This window comes from Sitophilus oryzae, unplaced genomic scaffold, assembly GCF_002938485.1.
Source record: "Sitophilus oryzae breed Bouriz unplaced genomic scaffold, Soryzae_2.0 scaffold_1397_pilon_pilon, whole genome shotgun sequence".
In the NCBI taxonomy this organism is placed as follows: domain Eukaryota; kingdom Metazoa; phylum Arthropoda; class Insecta; order Coleoptera; family Curculionidae; genus Sitophilus; species Sitophilus oryzae.
Window position 1 is genome coordinate 32,794 of NW_022146056.1, and position 27,123 is coordinate 59,916.

General features: G+C 35.5%; 1 protein-coding gene across 1 annotated transcript; it reads left to right on the plus strand.

The window, feature by feature from the left end:
• Positions 1–6: 6 nt before the first annotated feature.
• LOC115876115 (zinc finger protein 883-like) lies at positions 7–26,763 on the plus strand. The gene is made up of 5 exons (XM_030891807.1): positions 7–453; positions 24,759–24,974; positions 25,033–25,220; positions 25,613–25,888; positions 26,052–26,763. The coding sequence occupies exons 1-5, from the start codon at positions 39–41 to the stop codon at positions 26,646–26,648; spliced, it is 1,692 nt and encodes a 563-aa protein (XP_030747667.1). The 5' UTR covers positions 7–38; the 3' UTR covers positions 26,649–26,763.
• The last annotated feature ends 360 nt before the right edge of the window (positions 26,764–27,123 follow it).

The following is a 27,123-nucleotide window of genomic DNA, read 5'->3' on the forward strand; positions in this document are numbered from 1 at the left end:
ATCAGGGCGTGCCAAACCAAACCAAATTACAGATCCATATGGAGATCCATACGGATGTAGCTAAACACGAGTGCGAAATTTGTCACAAGAAATTCAAAGTGGAATATTATCTCCGTATCCATAAATTACTGAACCATAAAAAAGAAGTGCTGGGCATCGAGGAAACATTTCAGTGCGAGATTTGCGGTAGAAAGTTTACTTTCGAAAAAAGCTTCAAACGCCATTTGAGCTGCATTCACAAGGTGGGAAAGGATATGTCAGTTGAATGCTCGGTATGTAAAAAGGTTATATCTAACAGACAAACCTTGAAAAAACACATGAGGACTCATACGAGTGAAAAGGCGTTTTCCTGTGAAACGTGCGGAAAAGGATTTTCTCTGAACACGTATTTGATCAGACACCAAAAGGTGCATTTGAGAGAGAATGGATTTAAAAGAAAAAATGCGTCTAAAAAATCTTGAACTAATATAATGGGTAAAGCTTGATTTCTAATTGGTTGTTACGTGCCACTTTTCATCCGTAGATTTTTTACTTCAGCCCGTCAACGGAGAAAGTTAAAATCACAGATAGAGGGAATAAGTTTTGATTGGAAAGTGCCCATAAGGACAATGTAAATACTATTTGGCGCTATTACGGTCGCGACCCAAACCTTTTGATAATTTCAGAGCGGTTCGGCTTTTTCCGAAATTATGTCGCCAAAAATTGTTTATTCAAATTTATTATTACTTTCTTTTAATTTTTTAAATAAAATACAATGTGTTGCATATATAAATTTTATTTTATATTTTATTTTCTTGATTTTGATGTGCTGAATGATATATTTAATTTGCACGGTCTGTCGACATGGGTGCCGGAAGAATGAAATTTAGGGGGGGGCAAGGTAAAAATGAATAAAAAATTGACATTTTTGGTAATTATTGGGAAAACTGGAAATCGTCCGATTTTCACCAAAATTGGTATACACCCTAAAATTGGTATGCACCCTATTTTGAAGTCGTAGATTACGAATCTGAACATTTTTCTTGGCGGTCTCTTACCGTTTTTCAGAAAAACGGAAAATAATTTCAATATCGAATTTTTCTTAATTTCTCATATTTTTAAGGTTTTCTAGCACATATTTTGTTAGGTATTCAATAATCAATAATGTTTTTGCTATTTTCTGTTAGTTTTTTAACCAATTCTATGCATAATAGAGGAAAATTTGCTAAAATAAATTTGTAAACAATCTGAAAACGTTAGATTATAGCTTTGTTCGGGTTCTTGTTATTACCGATTCTGAACCGTCCAAGAACTCTGCAGCGCATGCGCAAATGAAATAATGTCTTCATATTTCCTTCTGCGCATACGCATCACAGTTCTAGGACGGTTCAGAATCGGTAATAAGAGAAACCCGAAGTAAGTTTATGTGTTTCTGGCATTTAAAGCAACGTTGCCAATGCTAAACCTAAATTTAGCGTGTTTTTTTCGCTCATTCTGGAATTACGAAAGGCGGTCGCCAGAAGAACGGCTCCTTCCCATAACTGCTATTTTACCAACGAGATCTGACTATTTATACCCACGAAGTTGCACGAAAGAGTTTTGATTGCATTGGTTACAACTTCCATGCAGAGGGTGTTAATCTTTTGTTGTTATATTATTAGATTAACTAAAAAAAGATTAACCCCCTCCGCAAAGAAGTTAAAACCAATGCAATCAAAACTCTTCCGCGTAATTTTGTGGATATAGGTGTATATTTAATTATTGTCGATCTCATAATAGGTAATTTATTTAAAATCCGTAATCACCCGAAATAGAAGATTCTAGACCTAATCTAGAAATTTTCAAATTTCTAGATTAGGTCTAGAATATATTTGTCTCTCTTATTACATAGGAGAGAGAAAGAAGGATATTCAATAGTATATCAAATGTCAAACTTCCATCTGGTCTCAATTTTCTTTGCAATTTTTTTAAGAAAAGTGTTTTTCAGTAAAATGTTGGACACTTTTCTATCCCCAATCAAGTGTGGCTTTTAGATAAACTATAATATAATGAAAATATAGTGAAATTATTACTTTATAGGGCCGAAATAAAGAAAAATTCAATGTTGAAATAATTTTCCGTTTTTCTGAAAAACGGTAAGAGACCGCCAAGAAAAAAATAGATTCGTAATCTACGACCTCAAAATAGTGTGTATACCAATTTTAGTGAAAATCGGACGATTTCCAGTTTTCCCAACAATTACCACATTTTTTATTATTTTACAGGTAACACCTAACAATTTCATAATAATGATTATTTTTTTACAGATGGATGTAAGAAGATAGCTTTTATTTTTATTGTTTCAGTGATCCAGGGGGGGGCAAATGCCCCCTCTTGCCTCCCCTGTCCGGCGCCCATGTCTGTCGATCCCCGATTTGGCCGCCATTTTGAAAAAGTCGATATAAAAACTACATTTTTATTAATTTTTTTAAATATCTCGGTCTGGGTGCATTGTAGAAAAAAAAATGCAGGTAACCAAAAATAAAGCAAATTAAATTCTCTACAAAAAAGGTTCTATTAATTATTCTCGTAAACTTATCAGTTCTAAAGTTATAGCAATTAACATCTAAGGCTTATTAGCCGACTATACTAAAAGGTATGGTACTAGATGATACTGTATGGGGCTATAAGATCGGCAAAAAAAAGTTTTTCTAATTTCACTCAAAATGAGTTATTTGGGTCATAAATGACCTAAATACAAAATATTTTCATGGTGTCTGTCTGTCTGTCTGTCTGTCTGTCCGTCTGTAACACGATAACTCAAAAACCGCTAAACCGATTTTAACCAAATTTGGCACAAAAATACTGTGGCACCAGAGAATCTGGCCATTAGATTTTGGTGGGGGTTTGGTAAGGGGGTATGGGAGGGGGTTAAAAATTTTAAAAAATCGTAACTCCAAAATTACAGTAGCTAGTGAAACGCGGTTTTCAATTTAAGATTAGGAATAATATTTGCAACAATATTTGTAATAACATCAAAATCAGTGAAAGTCGCAGTTTTTGAGATATTCCGTGTTTCCGTAGTCCGTTTTTGAGAAAATCTGTGTGGAGAATTCCAATCTCCCATCGGACGCGACCCCGTGGCGGATAGGGGAAATAACCGCGAACCAAAATTGGAAAAATTCCTTTACTTTGAAACTAAAAGAACTGCCTACTAACTTTTTATTAACATATTTTAGTATGGGCGGCTATACGCAGTGGCGGATACAGAGGGGGGCCCAAGGGGCCCGGGCCCGGGCCCGCCCTAAAATCTGTAAATTGGGTTAAATATTAGCCTTTCGGGTTAAAAATGGTACCCTGAAAAGCATATTCTATATAATTTTTTTTATTTGAATTTTCTGTACAGTGCACCCAGACCGAATTATTTAAAAGAAAACATAAAAATGTCATAATTTGATAGGATTTTCCAATATGGCGGCCAAATCCGGGATCGATAGACCGTGCAAATTTAGTAGAGTATTCAACAAAGCAAAACAAAGAGAATAAGTGTTATTGCAGCTTGCCTCTAATTATTTCCACCTAAAACCACTTGTCGACTGGTCTAATGTATGAAATACCTATGAATCATTGGAAACCGACGTTATGCCACGATCCACGATGGTTTTTGCAGTGCACAGTTCACACAGTTTTTTAAGTTTTTAATGACACTTTTTCACAATTATCACGGCTTTGAGAAAATAATATTTAAATAAAACTCACAAGATAGCAATAATTACTTAAAAAATGTAGGTTTTAAACACTTTTAGGTATTTTTTCAACGAGGGCGATTTAAATTTTAAAAGATTTTATAATTTCTTAAAGGTTCTCACTTTGGTAAGAGAAAATTATTTCTGTTCTTGTTCGGCGATTGTTCTTTGCAACCGCTATAACAGCGCCCTACAACGTATGCGATCCTAAACAGTTATAAGTTTTGACGGCACACCGAACATTCCAATCTAAACTTGTTTCTTTTATCTATGGTTAAAATAAATTTCACTTTTCGATACAATAACGGACGTTTTGACACTTTTTTTGACAAATTTAATATAACCTTAATAAAAATATCAGTAAAACAAAGCTTTAGCCATTGTAATTATTTTATGTATATTTTTTATTCACATTGTATGAATTTATATTATGTTAAAACAAATTTGTAAATTCTTGTAATATATATTGAAATACACATATAGCAATATATGCATATATTTTTATTTTATTCATAATTAAACTACACCACAGTACATCTAACCAGAGACTATCTTATAAGTTAGTCTGTGGTTAGGATATACTATGGAATGTGATCTAAGGCTTCTATTACACTATCAAATTTCTTTATCAAATATTTTTTATAAAAGATATTTGATGAAAAATTTGATAGTTGTTAATTTACAATCTAATATACAGGGTGTTTCAAAAAACATGTGCCATCTCTCGTGGGGAGATTCCTCGCGTAAAAATAAGATTTATTTTCCATATCAACATAGGTCCAATTCTGCTTTGTTTCGTAGCTACAGAGTGTTAAAATCTTAATAATTTTTCGAGTTATTATAATTTTCTTCCAAGTTCTTTTAGTGATTCGAATGAAATTTTGAGGATAAAAGTTACTATAAGTTACTATTTTTAATGCTAAAAAAGTACCGATAAATTCATCAGGGACGTGGATATGGGTATCACTCAAATATTTTTCAAAGAATGTGGCATTAAAAAAATACATATAACCCTAAATTTTCGCCCTTCTACAATCAACCCTTATTTTTTAATAGCGATATTAGTAATTGAATCATTTTCAATCAATTCTGTCAAATCAATTTCCGTCAAAAAAATTACTGTTGTCCCATAAAAAAAATTATATGGCAAAACAACGTTTGCCGGGTCAGCTAGTATTTTATAAAATCACACATCAAATCACACTATCAAATTCTTCATAAAATATATTTTAAATAAAATTTTTGACAAAGAAATTTTATAGTGTAATAACCGCCTAACCAATCTAGAATTTTACTAAGTTAATTTTTACAGGGGCGACTCGTGAATTTAATGACATATGTGGAACAATGAAAAATCTTACTTGCCTACTATTTTTTGTACATATACAGGGTGAGTTTCCTACTGTTTTCTCTATGGGTATCTCTCGGAAACTACTGGAGATAGAGAGTCGGTTAAATGTGCAAAGAATTGCAGTTTTGTGGGGTCATAAATATGCGCCTTTCAAATTTTTGAAAAAAATTATGGCTTACTCGATATTTCAAAAAAACAAATTTAGGCTATTTTAAAAATTGTCCCTAATTCCATTACAATCTATTTTAGACAAAAAGTTTTCAGATAAAAGTTGTAGATAATCATATTCCTAATGAGTTTTTGTTCTCCGATTTTTTCTAAAGCCTGTCATTTTTGACATATGACACAAACATATGTTTTCTCAAATGGAAATCATAGTTGGCCATAAGTTCATAAAAAGCGCCATTTTTTAAGCTTTTCGGTGATATAAGCTATAATATGTCTTTTTCAAAAAATTACTGTGTTATAGCCAATTCTTATTTTTCTTATCTAATTTCACTTTGTCATGGTGTTTTTATTTTGTTATGATTTATAACTTACATGCTGCTTTTGATCTCCGGGTTAGTTTCGAGATACTTTTTCCCTTTCATTCTGAGTTTAGCCTGGTATTTTTCACTTTTTCGTTGTTGTACTTCATGTGATGTCTCTTTTTTCTTACTGGTTGCCGGCAATATAATGTTGTCATCGTACTGTTTCATTTCTACGTGATATCTAAAAATAATTTCATTGAATAACCGAATGAAAATCGAATAAAAGACGTCACTTACCTATTTTGCGTAAAAAACCGTTGGTATAAATTTTAGCTGAAAGCTAAGCGTTGTATCGCCAATTGCGGGTTCAGTCCAAATCAAAAGGCCGAGATTCTGTTGCTGTTCTTATGATGCCTGCAGGTGAATAGCCTGCGATTTGGTTAACGATCGCCTGAGCGGTTGCGGCCGCTGCTGTTCAGGGTACGAGCGCAAATCGGCAGCTGTTTACTGAATCAGGAAGATCGTGCGGCAGTGGCCCCCAGCAGCACATGGCAGATTTGGCGTATGCTCAATAAACACAGCCAAACAGGCTTGGACCATGCCGATTACAGCAGTGTCCGACACGAAACATTGTGCAATTTTGTTTGTTTATACCTGCTGATTTACGCCTATAGGAATCAACCAGTTTATACTTCATTAGAAATGTTAGATTTTATTACTTTTTACCGGTTTTCTACCGTAATAATTAGTTAATAAAAATAAAGGTTTTTAATATTTTTAATGTTCTGAGGATAGATAAGTCGCCAAGGGGAGTTTTTCAACATACTTCGACGCAGTGAACAATAAAGCTCGGGTCGATTTGTTAAATAAAGAGCAGCCGGGTGTCATTCGGATCTGTTGAAAGAGCTATACTTACATACCGATTTGTGCAGCGGTGGTATCTGGTCGAATACTGGTTGTTGAAACATACTGCTGGCGTATTATATTACTAGATCTCACAGATTGGGGCTCATAATGCTGCGCGTGTATCACTTGTGTTGTTATCTGAATATTGCTTATTTGAATCTTTCAGCTATTGATTTTTTCTAATGAATTATTCAGCGTCATCGCATGTTACGACAGTAATAAGCGTTAAATACCAAAAACAGTCGGACTTGAAATAGTTTAAATAAAAAGCAGCGTTCAAAAGAAAAGAGGTTACAGGTGTGGCATATCGTTAGGGGACGGAGCTCGCCCGAAGGTCGCAGGCTCCAGCTTGTAGGTTCGAACTATGTGAAATTGGTTCAGTTTGAAAATTTGCACCGCCTGATCGGCGTGCAATATTTCGATTTTCAAAAGTTAAGACAGAAATGTGTCCGATTTTCCAAAAATCGTTAAAAATCTCAAATTGGCGTTTTGGCGATAGAGCGCTGGTAAACAGGTGCGCATGCCTCTGGTTTCACCGCAGCGTTTCCATTGCTTCGATATATGTCTCTATACTTAGCACTCAGCTGGGGAATAAAAATATTTTTTTTGCGGCAGAATCGGCATTGTTGATATCGCCGTAAAAGACAACACCCGTTTGATTAAAGTTACAGTATTTACCGGTAATGGCTGTGCGCCAGTGATGAACCTTCATTTGTTGCAATTGAGTGTTTATCTCACTTGGTTTGAGCTGGCTGCCACAGCCTGTCAGCCAGAGCGACTGTTTTCAGAGCGACCCCTCCACACAGGTGCTGCAGCCCTGCCCAAAATGGCAGGTCAGCTTATTATTTGATTATTAAGAAATTGTTTTTTTTTTTTTTTTTTTTTTTTTTTTATAAAAATGAAAAATTTGAACAATACGTGCAATGATTGCGGAACGTCACGTGCTCATTTACAGGGCGAGTCTTGAAACGCAAGCTGGTAGATCCGACAAAAGAAACATTTTCTCCAAACAACCTGAAAGACCGATTTTGAGCCTTAGTGAAATGCCTGAAAATTTGTGAAAATATTTGAAAGAGATTGATTTGAGTTTTTGGGCTTATTGGTTACCTGTTTTTTCTGTATTTGTATCGCAAAGTATCAAACAACCATAGACAGCCGTAGCATAGGTTAAGAAGAATGTGGTAAGCGAACAGGCCTAAAAGTTTCTTTGGCAGTTAACATAACAGGTTCGCGGTTTACGGTGTAGATATCGACTCAGAGGAAGAGCTGCTTGCAGATTTGCGCGACGCAGTCAGACAACAGTGAGCACAGTGGGAGCGATAGTCAGTTGTTGCATCATAAAACACATATTTATATCAGCGGGAGGCCGTAGCAGCCGATATAGCCACGATATTTCTTTGTCTGCTCTTTGTAATGGCTGTGCTTTTAAAATAAATAAATGACATTCCACTAATCGGCATGCACGTATGCCGTAATTTTTTCTGTACAATTTAGCAAAGATTAGTTGTTCTGCCGTCATTTTACCGACGAGAAAAATGTCTAACAACAATTTTCCACGTTTCTTATCATTAAATAAAAAGCTCTTTTCGCAATTATAACTCGTGTACCTTATAATTTTGGTGTCAAAATTTTTTCGATTCACCCGGGATCGCGCTGGCAGATATGACTATTTCATAACGGTTACACAAAAGGATACTTCACGAGCAGTAAATTAGCCATGCAACGATGATAAGGTTTTTTATGTAGTTAGAAGCCTAGACTATCAGGTCGTTTATTATTAGAATGAACAGAACAGAAAAAGCATAGTTTCGACGAATTTGGGCTACTTTTTTATGAGTCTCGCGTGCAAAGTTTCAATATTTATAGTATTTTTTCACAATGAGTTGGTCAGAAAAAATATATAATTATAGTAGTAATATTATCTGTTTATATAAGTCATTTTTCAAAACCTTTTTCTATACCTGTTAATGCTTGTTAAATTAGTACAATACTCTTAGAGTTTTTTCACATTACATGATTAAAAGTCAATAGGTATTAATGCCCTTTTATAATGTTTAATGTGGGTCCGCAATTATTCATTCAGTCCTAAAAAAATAATAGCACTTGAACTGTTTTTTTTTGAAAAAAGTTTTTTAAATGTTTTTATGTCAAATGTTAAAGCTCTTTGCAAAGAGTGGTACTGGTGCTTAGCCTAGTTATCAAGTGTGTCATCAGCAGTGTATAACACAAATCCTCATTATTGGTTGCAGATCAGACTAGGCAAATATCGGCCTGTCTTAATAGACACAGCGCTTATTAGAGTGTACCGTTATCTTTCGCATGAATGAACAAGCGCCATCAAGTTTTAAATACCAACGTTCCAGTCAAGATTTAAAGTCATGCCTTCAGTAAAGGTGAAGTTCAGTGTCCGGAACTGCGATTACTATAGAGATAGTGATTAGCCTGATTTCCTATCTTTCGCATCGTCGTCATCTATCGACCGAAGTTGGCTGAAGATGACAGTGACCGTTAGCTTGCATTTTCTGACACGCACAGTGCCGGTGCCGGCGGGGACAAAGCGCCATTAGGAATGCGGGCAATACCGATAAGAATAACGTCGCATGAATATTCTTTGTATTGATTGCTTTATTCAACAATGTTAAAGTTTTCGTTCGGTATACGAAAACAAAATATTGGTTGCGTGCTTTTTTATACATTTGAGAAAGCTGGGGGCCTGGCGTTGAAGATTGTCAGTAGTACTTTACCGTACGCAGCTGTCTTCGTGCCTTGTTCCTGCAGATATCAACTACCTTTTTTCGATAGCTGGCGAGTTGTCACCCAGGCGAGTTAGTCATTGGGAGCAGCATCAGGTGAATGTTCAAAGATTTCAATCGGATAACAAACAACTCCATCAGCACTGCGTCGTCTTAGATACTGTTATAGCGAATTGCCGAGGCAATTGTACTGTGTCTATCTATTTGTTATTTTTAAAAAAAAAAAAATATTTTTCAAAATAAATTAGGGTGTCACAAGACGTTAGTCATTGTGTTCGCGATATCGTCTTTAGTATATTTCTGGCAATAGTTTATTAATAGCGGTTGTAACAGCGTGCCTATCATCATCATAGTTATAGTTATTTTGTATTTGTTTTTTTTTTTTTTTTTTTTTTGTTTAAAAATTAAATTATGTAGTGCTAGTTATCTTGTATAGAATTTTTTAAGTCCCAAACATTGTTCTTGAGATTTTGTCCCGCCAGAAGGAGCGCGTCAGCGCAGACGCATTCATCGGCGACGCATTTATTTGACGCGATCGAAGGTCCTTACGATCCGGTCATTTGATTTTCAGTAGATTTTAACGTAAGACAGAGAATAACAGCAACGACCAGACAGGAGAGCCAGCACAAGCGGCGAGCGGCGAATGACGCTGCCGGTGTGGCAGCGTAAGCATGTTACGGGAGCAATGAGGGGCGCGTTAGCAGTTCGCAGCTCAATTCAACTTAGCATTGGGATAGCAGCATGTGTGCGTCTTCGCCGCTTCCGGGAGCCCATCATCCGTCGGTAGAGACGCCAGAACGAATGAAAATTAGAATCGCGCGAACAGCATCGATGTTCGCTCGTTTGATAGTAGCATTCGTTCGCCCGGATAGTGAATACGCACCTTGCTGGTGATTTGCGCGACTCGGAGATCCAAATAGCGCATCATTTTTCGCCTGGGGCCAGCTGGTGGCTGCACAAAGGCGTTGCGGCTGATACGACGAGTTGCTGCGTATAGTCGTCAATGGTTTTGCCATTTCGTTCAGTGTGGAAGAGCCTTTCAAGATGCCCCTGCCTGTGCCATTGGCCGCCGCAAACCATACTTGAGCAACAGGCCAGTAAGCGCAGAAGCCTCACTGGCGCGGTAGCGTGATCTTTATCGGGCGAAGACATTGTGCCGCACACCAGCGAACCTGTTCGCCGGTAGCCGAACAAGTTGGTTGGAATGCTCGAACGGTGCGCAGCCAAAAGACAAGTCCATTAAACAAAGCCTCGCAGCAATGCCCGGAGTTTGCGAGGCCGTGTTATAAAGAGCGATCGGAATGGCTCATTTTTGAAAATATATTATTCTAGTATGAAAGTCGTTTTCAAATCCTTCGATGTTGTTGTCCTATAGCATCAAAATACAATATCCGCGCTTAATGAGTATGCAAAATCGACAGTTTATCGATGGTGCTGGGTTACCGCCAAATATTTGATATGTTGCCAAACAACAGCAGCCGAAGTCAATCGGGCTCTGGCGGTTTCAGCAGGATGAAGCCGTCCGAGGATCGCAACATTAATCGGTTATCAAGGCACACTACTGGGTCATCATCGCTCGAATGCTCACGACTTTTTCTCTGTGGGGGATATGCGGTCATAACCATGAATGACCCATGAATATTGACGAACTGCGATTAAAAATCGTTCAGTCGCTAGAATACTCTGCTGGAAGAAGCAGTTAGTCGATGTCGTCTGTTGCGATAGTCACTGCGAGGTATTTTTGTATCCTGATTTACTTTTGTTATTTTGTTAATCGTTCTAAGTTGAGCTTAGTCATTTAATGCTTGTTTAATCTCTTGAGTGCTGAAAATAACAAAAAAAAAATATTTTTTGCAAGTGAGTATACCATAATTGTTAAAAAGATTAACGATATTCAACCTTCTTCAAAACCGTAAATATATTGTGTGATGGTTCAAATTTCAAAATGATTTGATTTTCTGGCCCGCAGACTTCAATAGTGTTGCCAGAAAGCTACCTTTTCGAAGCCTGAGAATCAACAAAAGGTCGTTTTTAAAATATTTATCTGGTGATACTTTTAGAAAAGCCAAGTTTAAGAAAACAGTTCAACACAACATCACTACTGTGTCCAAAAATACTTTCAAAAGGCTTCTGTAGCACGTTAGGGAACATATTCACAAGTCATACTTCTTTCAGCACGTAATAAACCAACTTCCTGACAGGCGCAGCTCTCAATATTTTTCATTTAGATTTCCAGTATTGTCAATTTTACTTGTTTTTTGCTTGCTTATCTCCTTACTTCTACTACAGCAATTTTAATAATACCTTATCAGCGATCGGGCGAAGAACAACGCTTCATCGCCAGCCCCATGTCGACATGATCAAAGTTTTATGATCGCTGGTTTTGCATCATAAATAAAAACAGATAAACGGCTCTTTATAAAATTATTCCACATATTAGCAAATATTGGCGGGTTCAGGCGGCATCGTTTTTGGCGATTTAATTGCGCACACTTTTGCTGCGAAATAAATACTTACAGGACAATAGCCGAATAGTGGGTGAAAGTAACCACATAACGGTTGTACAGTTACGAAACATCGTCTCCTTAGAACGTCGACGGCAGATTGCGGGCTGAAACTGGCCGTGCCAGCAGCGTAAATATTTCAACACATTATCGTTGAAAATTGATATCGGATATTCGCAGCAAGAAGTCCGATATCGTCGTTATTATCGAAGGCGTAAATAAAGCGCAGTCTCGTTCAGTTTCGGCAGTAAAGCATCTCAAGCATTTACGAGTAGTATTATTGTATGTCATAATATTATAAATAATATTTACTATCAATTTTTTTGGTCATTGGTATAATGAGTCAGTGTTTTATTTTCATCCTTTTATTGCTATTATACTTGAATAAAGAGATAAGAAATTTAGTTTTTCAGCACTTCATCAGTTGTCATACTGAGGGGATGAGAAGCGACCATAGGGTCAATAATTTGTTGGTCTGCCACACGTAAGAAAGAGCCAGTTGATGGACAGTATGACAGAGAAGACAGCAGCCGTTTTATGAATGTCGGTATTTGAACATCATAATAATCATATTACCGACACAGATTACACAAACATGACATTACGGCAATTGGTCAGGCCTCCAAATTAAAAATGGATAAAGAGTTCACAGGGCCAGAGCTACATTTCAAGCACTTTGGCTTGTAAATTAAGTTTTTTGGTTTTGCACAGTTTAGTAAGCACTGGTGGTAGTAATCCTGACAAAATATCAATCATTAAAGAAGCATAAACGAACCAATAAATAAACAAAGAGGTTAATTTATTTAATAAAACGTATAACGTACGGCTTTGTATGCCGATTGTCGTGTTTATGAAGAATAAAGTCAACTTTTGTTCAGTACAATACGATATGCTGAAAGAGAATACGGGAGAAAATGCTTTACGCCTATCCGAATTTGTGCTAACATTATGTAATTATCGGTTCTCATTATAACCGAGGATGGCGTAACTGCGTAATATTATCTTTTGCCGCACGCGATGTCAATCGTGTGCTCACAATACGACAGCATTGAGAGATGCCGATGGTTACGCAGCACACGCACATCCTTAGTTGCATTAACAAGACAGATAATCTATTACTTTCAAACGTATTCAAAAGCGCGCTCCTGTTGTTGAACACCTGCGCGATTACAGATTAATGGAGGAGCATTAAACGACATCATTGCCAGCATCATCGACCAATCATTTGTCGTTCATTCATTACTGGCCTCTACCCATTATTATTTGGTCACGGATATCGAGTCGATTACACTTTTTGCATTTGCCGATGGTTGTTAGCATATTTTTGGTTAGTTTATTTAATGAAGCGTACACGGCTTTGGTTGCTGATTGTCGTGCACAGAGTCTATAGATCCCCTGTGAATAGCAATGAATGCAGCAGTTATTCTTCCAGCGGCGAGTTGAGCCCGACAGCGGGATAGTAATGCTCCTCGACTTCATTGACGTCATAAAGGACTAATCTGCATCACGTAGTGGGTAAATTGTGTCAGTCCATCCAAGATTTTGCCGACCAGCAGTCTTAAAGAAATTAGAATGTAATAACCATGTTAAAATGTTCATGGAGCGTTGGCCGAAATGAAGATAACAGTCTATTACAGTTGGGGTCGAGGTCCACCAGTTGAAAATCTGATCCGCTTAGATGCTTGATGCTGGCACAGTCACCAGAAGAAGGCTCACTACCTGTCTTTTTCTCTTTTATCATTATTTGATTTGCCAGGTTGCTGCCTGTTATCATTTTCACTATTGACGTTGCAACTTATACACAGAGCATCTGTCCCGATGTTCTGTCCCAACCAGATACTGAGATATTCGATTCTTCCTTCTGCATCGTCAGCAGTTCATCTAGATCGAGTTGCGCTGCGCCTTAGACAGCATCGGTTTTTGACGGACAGTATGGCGGAAGAAGGGCAAAACCGTCAGGTCGATAAGAATAACAGTCTCCGCTGGGATAAAATCGCATTTAGCTGACATTTTATCATCCAACAGCTGCTGCTAAAGGCAGAAACATAAAATGCTATTAAAAAGCTATATTTACCAAAGCCACCATGCTGAAGATTGCCAGGCAGGCGTACTTTCTCTACCGTAATATACGTACAGCAGAAAAGTACATACCTTTGGCAATCTTCAACATAATTTGGCTTTGGAATAAAATGTATAAGCACTTGTAAATATTTTGTTTTTGTATGATCTCTGCCTTGCTGAGTAGAAAACGACCAAATTTGATGATAAAAAGTATCGAAATACAAAGAATATTCATGCATTTTTATATCAATTGGAATGTCTACTATTTATTCTTATCAGTACAAATTATTGGCTTATTTCTAACCAAACGGTTTTGCCCCGCTAAATTTATCTTCCACCATACTGTGCGCTCGTCCGTCAAACGCAAAAATAACTGTCACTGTCTAAAATCTTTAGCGCCAACTTCAACTCGGTCCCTAGATGACGTAAAAAAACCGACAGTGCAGGAAGATAGGAATCGAACTATCCTTATTCTATAGTATCTCTTGGTTGGGACCTTATGACTGTATACACATCGGGACAGGTCAACTCTGTGTATAGATTTTAATGTGCAAGACAGTGATGTAGGCAGCTTAATGACAAATCAAAATGTATTAAAAAAAAGAGAAAAAAGTTGGGTGGGTATGAGTGGGAACATTTCTTCTGAACGGTATTGCCAGATTTTGCATCAAAATTTCAAACCGCATAAGTAGACGTTTCAAAAAAAATGGGCATCTATGGTTGGATCTTGATTTTCAACAATTAGTTACTCATTTTACTACAACTGTAATAGATTATATTTAGCTTAAATATATTATCTTCTATTTCAGTAGTATATGAACATTTTTAACATAGTTTATTTTATTCTAATTTCTTTAAGACTACGATAATATACTGGTCGGCAAGAGAAAATCTTGGGTCGTTTATTTTAGTCATCATTTACCTACATGTCTAGAAGTGAATCGCTATTGCAATCTTGTAAGTCGGGGAGAGAAAATTATTACCTATCCACTTAATCCGGAGCTCAACATCATACGCTTGGGAAAATTCTTGCTCTTTCTATTTGTTCATTTATACAATCACAGAGTCTATAGACTATGTGCACGACAATCGGCACTCAAAGCCGTGTGTACATTATCGGTTATATCATTAAATAAACTAACCAAAAAATATGCTGTATTACGTAGTAAATGGTGCAAATTCTATTGTCGACCATTCTAATCAGTATTAAATAATAATGGAGTGAGCCAATGTGAAGTGAGACATTAAATGATTGATCTTTTGTTAAATTACGTGGTATAACTTAACACAATGATGAATCGTTTAATGCTTCATATGCACCTCCATAATTATTTAATCTGTAATCATACTGATTACATTTTTCAACAACAGAATTTGCGTTTTAGCATGTTTTGAATTAATAGATTATCTGTCTTATTATGCAACTAATGATGTACGTGTCTACGTAATAGTGCATCAGCATCTCTCTCAATATATCGTATTGTACTAAACACGTTGACACACGAGAATCAGCAACCAAAGCCGTGTGTGTGTACGCCCCATTAAATAAAACTAACCAAAAGATATTTCTATTACTTATTTACGTACATCCTCAGTTACATAATAGGACCGATAATCAATTAATAACATAATGTTGTAAATATCACAAATTCTATTGTCGACCGATCCGGATTAAATGGATAGGTAATAAACTTCTCATTTTTCTCCATTTATATGTATTTTCTTTTCAGTGTTATCGTATTGTACTGAACAAACGTTGACTTTATTCTTCATACACACGACAATCGGCATACAAAGCCGTACGTTGTACGTTTTATTAAATAAATTAACCTCTTTGTTTATTTATTGGTTCGTTTATGCTTTATTTAATGATTATATTATTTTGTCAAGTTATACCACCAAGTGCTATAAACTAGTACAAAATTAAAAAACTTAATTTTAAGTAAAGTTCTTTGAAATATATCTGTATTACTATTATGAATGAAAACTCTTATCCATTTTTAATTTGGAATTATATTAATTGCCATGTGTCATGTTTTTATTATTATTGTCAATTTTCTGCGGATAGCTGATAAATTAATCTATTGTCAATTCAATATGATTATAATACGATGTTCAAATACCATTTTGTTATTCATAAAAACGGCCTTTTATTACTTCTCTGTCATACTGATCCATCAATAAATATTTTTACGTAAGTTGCAGCAGACCAGCAAAATTTATTAATTTTAGGATCCTTTATATTTACTCATCCCTGATTCCATCCAATTATGACCGCTGATGAAGCGGGAGGTAGACGTTCGCTTTCGGTCATAGGCGTACTGAAAAACTAAAATTTCTATCCTCCTATTCAGAATTATAAATAGCAATAAAAAAGGATAAAGATAAATAAAACTTTATACTGATAAGTTTTCTGTACTGTTAAAAATTGGTAGTAGGAAATATTATTTTATAATATTGCGACATGATAATGTTATAATGTACTATAGCAAAGTAAAAAGATTTGAAGTTAACATCTCCTTTTAGCTGCCAGGCTAATATGGACGGGGCCTACTTTGTTTACGCGGAATCCGAACAGCGGTCCTCGGTCAATGACCGAGCGGCGGTTCAACCGACTCTTACTCACGAGATATCCATCCGGCCTTGAACCGGCGTGAATGAGCAGTGTGTCAAAAATATTTTACACTTTTGCCTTTATTGACAACAGCACGATACAGAGTTTCGAACTGGTCACCCGTCTATCCACTAGTATCGCCTACGTCGCTTAACTTCGGTGTTCTAATGGGAACCGGTGTTTCGACGTAGCTACGCCGTTGGTTGCCTGTAATACTATAGCTACAACACTAGTTATACCACCCGCATAAATTCAGTATTATTATAAATAAGTAATTTATTTCACACCCCTTAAAGTGTAGCACAATTAGAATCATAAAAACGATGCCACTTAACAGTTACATAATGTTTATAATGTTAATTTTAAGGGTCGTTTTACATGTTTGTTTATCTGTTTTATTTATGATACAAAACCCGCTTGATCATAAAAACTTTTTGATCATGTCGATGAGTTTTTTTATATTGAGTATGTATGGGGCTTAAGAAGCAGCGTGGTGAAGGCGTTGTTCCACTGTTTGCATCTTAAATATTGTCAGCTGTCATAAAAGATTATTATTAAAATTCTAATAAAATTAAATTTTACAGAATTCATAAGCAAACTTTTTAAAACTAAAATTGGCTGTAATACTAAAATCTAAATGAAAATAAAATATTAGTACGCCTATACTCAAGAGTTTGGTTTGGCTTGGTGGCGACACGTGCGAAGAGATATGCATGGCTTCCACATTTCGAGAGGCGGGGTGAGACAAATCAAGTGGTGGAAAAGAATATGGCTGTAGATAGGTCTCGGAAATATTCCCTTAACATTAAGGTTTCTATTCAGGAAATACCTTTAGAAAGTATATTTTTGGACACAATTTAGTGTGTGTATTTAATTTGTTTTCTCAAACTTGGCATTTCTAAAAGTATCATCAGATAAATATTTTAAAAGAATATTTTTGTTGGTAGATTGACCGTGCCAACCAGGCTTCAGGAATTTTCAAAACTTTATCTGGCAACACTGACAGTATCGAAGTCCTAGAACGGTAGACAGAAATCAAATCAGTCGGATTTTGAAAGGTTGGGTGTACATCATTCAACAATATATTTATGATTTTGAAGGTTATCCATACATATCTCGAGACGTTTAATCTTTTAACAATAAAAATAATTAAACGTCCGGCTGTATCTATACTGCTCATGTTTTGTTGCTGTTTCAGCATAAGTTAAAACAAGCATTAAAAAAATGACTAAAATCAACTTTTTAAAAAGGACAATTAGCAAAATAATATAAAAAAATTAAATCAAAGGTTCAAAAATACCTTCCTGTTGTGCTTCGCAATAACCAAGACGGTTATAAAACTCTTACCTAACTTTAGCTAACATAACAGCGGGATATTTTCTAACGACTGAACGATTTTTAATCGCAGCTCGTCAATATTCATGGGTCGTTCATGGTTATGGCCATAAATGGAGTTTTTACATATCCCCACACAAAGAAGTCATTGGGCGAAAAATCAGGAGAACGTGGTGGCCACTTAATTGTGCCTTGTGTGAAAATTAGCCGATTGGGAAATGTGGTTTGAAGGAACAGATGTACGTTCCGCGCGTTATGCGCAGGACAGCCATCCTGCTGAAACCATACTTCCTCAAATTGATTGGCAAATTTCGAACTGCTGGTACAATTTGGTTTTGTAGCATATCCAAATATTTGGCAGCTGCCAACATACCATCAATAAAAAAAAAGGCCCAATAATATGATTTTGCAGCATGCCAGCCCAAACATTTAGTTTTTGTGGATATTGTGTCCGCAGTGCCATATTAAGGTGCTTATTTTCTCGAGACCAATAACGTAATATCGAAGGATTGTGGTAGCTATGTAAGGGAAACGAGCTTTCATCTGAGAATAATATATATTTTCCAAAATAAATTATTCCGATCGGCTCTTTATCTTACAGCCTCGCAAAACACCAGACGTCTGTTACAATCTGCGGGAAAAATTTCTTGCGTGGTACTGATTTTGTAGAACTTATATCCATGCTTTTTTAAACCCTGCGCACCGTTCGAGCATTGCAACCAACTTGTTCGGCTATATTTCGGCTTTAACAAGGTTCGCTTGTTTCGACCGCGGCACAAATATTAATTTCCTTGTCAGGAATCACCTTCTCTGCGCCTTACTTATTGTCACAATTTCTGCACGCCGCAATGCAGCCTGTTTGCTCAAATTTATGGACAATGATGCGTACAGTTGTGGCACAAGGCACAGGGCGATCTTGGAAGGTGAACACAAAACGCCCAATGACCTCTTCCACACTAGACGAAACGTAAAACCATTTAACGATATACACCTTCTCTTCGGTCGTATAAATAGCCATTTTTGAAACACTTAACGTATATACCGAAACAGCTAGGCGAAAAGAATGATGCATAAATAGTTTGGATCTGTGTAGATCTATTTCTTTCACCTTTTCATCTACATAAAGGTAAAGTATTCACTATCAGAACGAACGAATGCTTATCCAACGAGCGAACGTCCAGTCTTGTTCGCGCGGTTCTATAATTTTCATTAGTTTGCGAACGTCTCTGATATACCGACTGAAAACGGATGATGGAGCGAACCGAATGGCGAACGGCCGCATGCCTTCGGTTTGCTGTCCAATATATACCGAATTTCATTCTTTTGTTCTTTCGGATAGTGAATACGAACATTAACATAAAGCACCGCCCCTCTCAATGCGTTCTCCCACCATGCTTATGCTTTACCTCGCCCACACCCGTAAAAACCGGCAACACTATCGGTCGCACCGGCTCCACGCCGGCCCCTTTTGATGCTGTTTCTCTGTCTGTCAACCGGTCATTGGCATTACTTCGTCTTACACGTTAAAATCCTATACACAGTAATCAAATGACCAGGTCGGTATATTCTAAAGGACCGTTCGATCGCGTCAAATCGTCGCTGTCGTAGTCGCCGTGGAATGCTACGTCACGCGCTGACCAACGCTCCACAGTGCGGCGGATGGTTATTCTAGCGGGACAAAATCTCAAGAGCAATGTTTGGGACTTAAAATTTAAGACCGTAGCAAATGGTCTAATATATAGCAACTATATGGGTTAAATTATTTATTTATTAACAACTTAATTTTATTAATAAATACAAGATAATAAAACTATGATATTATTCGTACATGACATACAAAAACCGTATTGTAAACTATTGCCAAATATATAAAATTATGATATCAAAAAACTCTAGCAGTTTTTTTAATTAATTTGTAATCTTGTGACATCTTTCTATAATTTATTTTAAAAAATATATTTTATTTTGAAAATAAATAAGATAGATATTTTAATTTTTAATTTAAAAAAAAAAAAAAATTGTAAATTTATTATATAGTAAGTATCTAAGACATTTTTTTAAACTCAGTGCCTTTTGATGGAGTTGTTTTGTTTTATACTATCCGATTGAAATGAATCTTTTTGGGCATTCACCTGTTAAGCTTGAACTCCCTGTGACTGTCACTACCTGTGTTGGTAACTATTGGTAACTCAAAAGATCTACATCATTCAATATCGAAAAAAAAGTGAAGTTTGATATCTGCAGAACAAAGCCACGAAGGATTTTAACAAATAATATAATGTACAGTAGAAAAGTACATACCTTTGACAATCTTCAACATAATTTGGCTTTCCAATAAAATGTATAAGCACTTGTAAATATTTTGTTTTCGTATGATCTCTGCCTTGCTGAGCAGAAGACCAAATTCTGGTAGATAAAAATGTATCGAAATACAAAGAATATTCATGCATTTTTGTATCAATTGGAATGCCTACTATTTATTCTTATCAGTACACATTTTTGGCTTATTTCTAACCAAACGCCTTTGTCCCGCTAAATTTATCTTCCAACGCACTGTGCGCTCGCCCGTCAAATGCAAAAATAACGGTCACTGTCTAAAATCTTCAGCGCCAACTTCAACTCGGTCAGTAGATGACGTAAAAAAACTTGACAGTGCAGGAAGATAGGAATCGAACTATCCTTTATCTCTATAGTATCCTTGGTTCGGACCACCCTTTGGGACCACCTTTTATAATTACATACAAGGTATGACTTTAAATCTTTTATATTATCCGTTTGAAATTGTTTAAAAACTTATTTTTTTTTTTTTCATAAAAAAATGGCTTGTTCTATTGGGAGTAAAATGAATTTTTGTGCCTCGCCACAGAAAGTGTAATTTTTACTCAATAAAACAATATCCTATTAATAAGACAGGTATTCTCGAATAAAGATATTTGCCTAGTCTGGTCTGCAGATTTATTAATAATGAGTTTTAGTGTTATACACCTTGAAGTATTTTTTACTTGATAAGCAAATAAGCTTAGTGAATGTATCTACCACTTCTTTATACAAGGGCTTTTGGTTAACTCGCACTCCACTGATTATATTTTACAAATACATTTATTTTTTCCAAAAAAAAACAGTTCAAGTGCTATTATATTTTTTTTTACTTGACATATGGAGTAGAAATTAATTATTGTACTTGGATTACATTAAACATTTTATAAAAAGGGCATTAATACCTATTGACATATTGCTTTGAAATATGTATGTATGTAATAAAGAACTCTAAAAATTTATGTACCTAGATTTGTAAGCATACATTGGTGTAGGTATAAAAGGTTTGTAAAAAAGTGAAGCATATAAATAGATAATATTTTCTATAGTATATATGTTTTTTTCTTGATAACTCTCTATGTGGCTGAAAGAATACTTATAAATATTGAAACTTTTGCACGCGCATCTTAGGTTTCATAAAAAAAAGTAGCTAAGATTCGTCGAAACTAATGCTTTCTGTTCTGTTCTAAGGTTCTAACTAATAAGCGGTACAATCTAGGTTATTATTAAAAAACCTTATCATCGTTACATGGCTAATTTTTCTCGTGAAGTATCCTTTTGTGTAGCCATTATGAAATAGTCATATCTGCCAGCGCGATCCCGGGTGAATCGAAAGGGTGAAATTTTGACACCAAAAATATTATAAGGTACACGAGTTATAATTGCGAAAAAGCTTTTATTTAATATTAAGAAACGTGGAAAATTGTTGTTAGACATTTTTCTCGTCGGTAAAATGACGGCAGACAACGCGAAAGTGGCATAAAATTTTGAAAAAAAAATTACGGCATACGTGCATGCCGATTAGTGGAATGTCATTTATTTATTTTAAAAGCTGTATTACAAAAGAGCAGACAAAAATATCGTGGCTATATCAGTATACGATTATATTATAAATATATTGTTTTATGATTGCAATAACTGATATCATACATTTACTATTCTGTCTCACTATTTGTATCTGACTCGTCGTACTGCAAATCCTCTCTCTCGCAAACGAGTCTTCCTCAGAGTCGATATCTGCACCGTAAAATTTTTATAGACTTGTATTATGTTTCAATTGATAACTATATTTAAGAAAACTTTTTAGAATTGCCTGTTCACCGTAAATTTACCCACGGTATAATTATTTCTTAACCTACGTATGCTTACGGCTTTATATGTCTATGGTTACGACATTAAAAGCATGAATGCAAATACAGAAAAAAAACAGGTGGCCAGCAAAATTATTTAAAAATAAATCAATCTCTTTTTTTCAAACTTCTTTCTAAAAATTTTCAAACTTCTTTCTAAAATTTCAAAACTCGGATATTTCGGAGTTGTTTGGAAAACGGTAAAGAGAAAATATGTTTCTTTTGTCGAGATCTACCAGCTCTGAAAATATTTGCATTTATTAAAGACTCGCCCTGTAGAGTAATATCGGGCTTTTCATAACTGTCTACCGCTGATTGAACCACGATTTTTTTGTCTGCTCTTTTGCATACGGCTTTTTAAATAAATAAACATGACATTCCACCAATCGACACGCATGTATGCGATGATTTTTTTTTCAAAATTTCATGCCTATTCGTCTGTCGACATTTTAGCCACGAGAAAAATGTCTGCCAATAATTTTCCACATTTCTTAATAATAAATAAAAGCTATTTTCGCAATTATAACTCGTGTACCTTATAATATTTTTAGTGTTAAAATTTCACCCTTTAGATTGGCCCGCTTTAAGCCCCGGGATCGCGCTGGCAGACATGACTATTTCATAATGGTTACATACAAGGATACTTCACAAGAAAACTTAGTCATGTAACGATAATAAGGTTTTTTATGTAGCCAGCTCTCCGTCTATTAGAGTGAGATAAACCTCAATTGCAACCAAAATGGGAGTTTAATCCTTTTAAGTTTAACCGCTTTTGAAATATTACCAGTGAGTACTTTTTTGCCATATCCGCTTTAATCAAACTGGGTCAAGATATGTTGGCATTTGATAATCTTTGCAATGATATCACAGATGCGCGGGGTTATGAAATGCGCAGTATTATCCAACTTCCCCTATCGGCAAAGTAAACTTTACTATTGTTGCTATTGGGTTCTATTCCCCCTGGAATGGATTCTTTATTTTCTTATATAAAAAAAATATTTTATTTGTCTATACAGGGTGCTACAAATTCGGGGAACGAGCAATGGTATATCGGAAACCGTAATAGATACGAACACTCCTTGATTAAATTGGGGCAAAGTTGCGCCTTGCGATGTTTGCCAACATGCTATCATAAAAAATGTAAGATTTTCAAGTTTTTTGAGAAAAACTGATTTTTTGGAAAATCAGTTTTATTTTTTCCTGTCTTAACTTTTGAGAAAATCGGAAAAATAATTGCACATTCTCATGACCACTTTATCAGGGCTATCTGGTCGTATTTTCAAATTTTCAAACTAGTTAATAGTTTCTGAGATACATAGACGAACCTATTTTTTTTTAAATACGGACCTGCGTTTTTTATTTCAGGTTTTGAAAGAATTCCGTCCCCTGAGTACAACGATATGCCACACATAATATTTTCTTTTCTTTTGGGTACTTTAACAACACTATTTAAACTATTTCAAGTCCGACTCTGTTTTTTTTTTAATTATTTAACCTTATTATAATAATCGTAACAATACTGATGAGCGCTAATTAACATTCATTAGAAAAATCTAGCCAAACGGAAGATTCAAATAAGTAAAGTCCAGGTCAATATTTTAATGATATTATTTTTACCTTTTTGTATTATGAATTTGAAATCTGAATGTAGAGATCTAGTAATATAATACATAATATTAATCCGTAATTATTATGTTTCAACAAACCAGTTTCTAATGTTCTACATGTTCGATAGGATTACCACCCTCCCTAATGCGCAAATTTATTTTTCCTTCAATTTTATGTAAGTATAGCTCTTTCAACAGATCCACTTATACTTCCGAATGTATTTTGTACTCTTTGTTGTAAATGTTGAGCTTTATTGATTTCACTTTTACAAATGACGTCAAGTAATGTTCCCCAAAGGAAAATATCCCTTGGCGACTATCCCTTATCCTCCAAGAACCTGACCATTACGAGCCCTAACAACTAAATGTTCGGAAAAACAAAAATGTATTAAAAACCTTTATTTTTATTAACTGAATTATTTACATTTAAGAAATACATTAAAAATATAATAAAATCTAACATTTCTAATGAGTATAAATAGTTTAGATTCTATAAACATTAAAATAAACTGTAGGCCAATAAATAAACAAAAAGATTGCACAATATCGTGACAATTAAATGTTCGGACACTTTAAAAAATAACTGTTCTAATATGGCGTTACATCGGCATGAATTTTTGCAACCACTTCAAGCCTGTTTGGCATTGTTTTTATTAATGATTGACATACGCCAGAGTAAAAATTTTGCCATGATCCAATAACTGCTAGAACTCATTTTTTGCCACTTTTTTGATGCCATCTTCGTGAATATCCCAATGCGCAAATCTGCCCCAATTTAACCATGTTCGTAGCTATTACGGTTTTCGAGATACCTACGGTTGTACTCGTACCCTGAATTTGTAGCAACCTGTATAGAGCGATCATTGAACGTTCTCAAATCTGTTGACAAATCACAAATCTATGCGAGAGGTCACCTACATCTATGCTCTCTACAGAGCTTAACATCATATCATAAGAACAGCTTAACCGTCATCAGTATTTGCTTTTGATTTGGACTAATTACTAATTGTAGTGCACATTTTAATTTATAGTCTAGCACTTAGCAAAACTAAAATTTATACCAACGGTTTTTTACGCAAAATAGGTAAGTAAAGTAATTGACATCTTTTTTTATCGATTTTCATTCCGGACAGTTTATTCAATAAATTATTTTTTTAGGATCAACGTAGAAATAAAAAACGAGGATTTATCGTATACTTTCTTTGATGATAACGTTATATTACACCCTCGAAAAGGCCGAAAGAAACTAGTAAAGAAAATTAAAAAGGATCCCAATGTGGAATTTAGAGGAAGGTACAACAACGAAAAAAGTGAGAAAATCTACCAGGGAACCTAAACTCAGAATTAAGAGGGAGAAAAAGGAAGTATCTCAGAAACTAACCCGGAATCAGAAAGCCAACATGTGGACATGCAAGTTCTGTTTGGATACGTTCGGTTCTCGAAAAGATATGTTCAAACATAGAAAAGAACATATTGCAGATGCCAAGGGGAAGCAACGGGGAAGTAAACAAATACACTTATGATTTAGAACACGAAATATATATTTGTAACAACTGTTCAGCCGAATGTCAGGATCTGGAAGAAATCGAAAAACACGTAGAAACGCACGAGGAAAAATTCAACTGCTACGTGTGCAAGGAAGACTTATTCGGTCCAATAAACTACTCAGTCCACGTGCAAAAGCATCGGGACGACAAGCTTTATCCCTGTCCCTGGTGCCAGTACGTGTCACAGAAAAAAGGAAGCTATGCACGTCCACATCAACCACTTGCATCTACAGCTTTATGACTTCCAATGCACGAAATGCGGCAAGTGTTTCAATGACGCCCTCAGCTTCAAAGAGCACGAGAACGTTCATTTGAACATTAAACCTTTCGGGTGCGTCGTTTGCAGTAAACATTTTACTACTCCAGATATTTGTTTTCCCATCAAACCCGAACGCATACGGTCAGAGTGTACGATCCAGAATCAAAAACACAATGTAACGTTTGCCAGAAAATTTTCGCTCGGCTGGATACATTAGAAAACATTATTCTTCCAAACATTTGAATGTTCGGACTGGTCCTTACGAAAAGAAACATCTTTGCGATGTTTGCGGACAGGGATTCTCCAGGCCCGATAAATTAAAAAATCCATTATAGAAAGCATACCGGGAGAAGCCTTACTCTTGCGTTTACTGTAGTAAAAGTTTTATAAAACGAGATTATTTGATTATGCACGAGCGGATTCATTCGGGCGAGAAACCTTACAGTTGTGAAATATGTGGAAAATGTTTCAATCAAGGTGCTCCGTTGAGAATACATATCAGAAGTCATACAGGGGAAAGACCTTATATATGTCCGTACTGTGGGAGCGGATGTGTATCTCGTGGAGCTCTTAATAGTCACATTAAAAGTTGTGTCAATACAACACAAACATAGATTTAGCATCTCTGGGTTTAATTTCTGGAATCTTGAATCAAAATGTTTTGATGTCTGCTAATTATCACTATGCCAAGTAAACATTTTTTTACAAAATACAAAATTTCTATTCAATAATAAAATAAATCTAATTTATTTGTTGTCTTAAATGGCCTCTACACTACTCAGCTTCAAAGAACACGAGATTGTTCATTTGAACATTAAACCTTTCGAGTGCGTCGTTTACAGTAAACATTTTTACTACTCCAGATATTTGTTTTCCCATCAAACCCGAACGCATACGGTCAGAGTGTACGATCCAGAATCAAAAACACAATGTAACGTTTGCCAGAAAATTTTCGCTCGGCTGGACACATTAGAAAAACATTATTCTTCCAAACATTTGAATGTTCGGACTGGTCCTTACGAAAAGAAACATCTTTGCGATGTTTGCGGACAGGGATTCTCCAGGCCCGATAAATTAAAAATCCATTATAGAAAGCATACCGGGGAAAAACCATACTCTTGCGTTTATTGTAGTAAAAGTTTTATAAAACGAGATTATTTGATTATGCACGAGCGGATTCATTCGGGCGAGAAACCTTACAGCTGTGAAATATGTGGAAAATGTTTCAATCAAGGTGCTCCGTTGAGAATACATATCAGAAGTCATACCGGGGAAAGACCTTATATATGTCCGTACTGTGGGAGCGGCTGTGTATCTCGTGGAGCTCTTAATAGCCACATTAAAAGTTGTGTCAATACAACACAAACATAGATTTAGCATCTCTGGGTTTAATTTCTGGAATCAAAATGGGTTGATGTTTGCTAATCATCACTGTGCTAAGTAAACTTTTTTTTTAAAAAACACAACATTTCTTTTCAATAATAAAATAAATCTAATTTATTTATTGTCTTAAATTGTGAGTAGTGGAGAGGTCACATCTCCACTACTCACGAAATAGGTCGAAGTGTTTATTTTGATTTTAAGGTTCCAGATGTATTTTACGTAATAGTTAAAGAGGTACAAAGAATGAAGAAATATACAAGGTGATACGCGATATTTCGAAGCTCTTTTCGTTTACCTTGATAATTTAATTATATACCTATTATAGGTCTGTTGTAAGTATTCATTTTTAAATTAGTTTTTGGATAGAAGTTAGTTAGTCATTCCATTTTTAAGTGTGAAAATAAATATAGAGCGTTATATATTTTCGAGTAGCCCAAAGCAAGGCAGATCATATGATTTATAA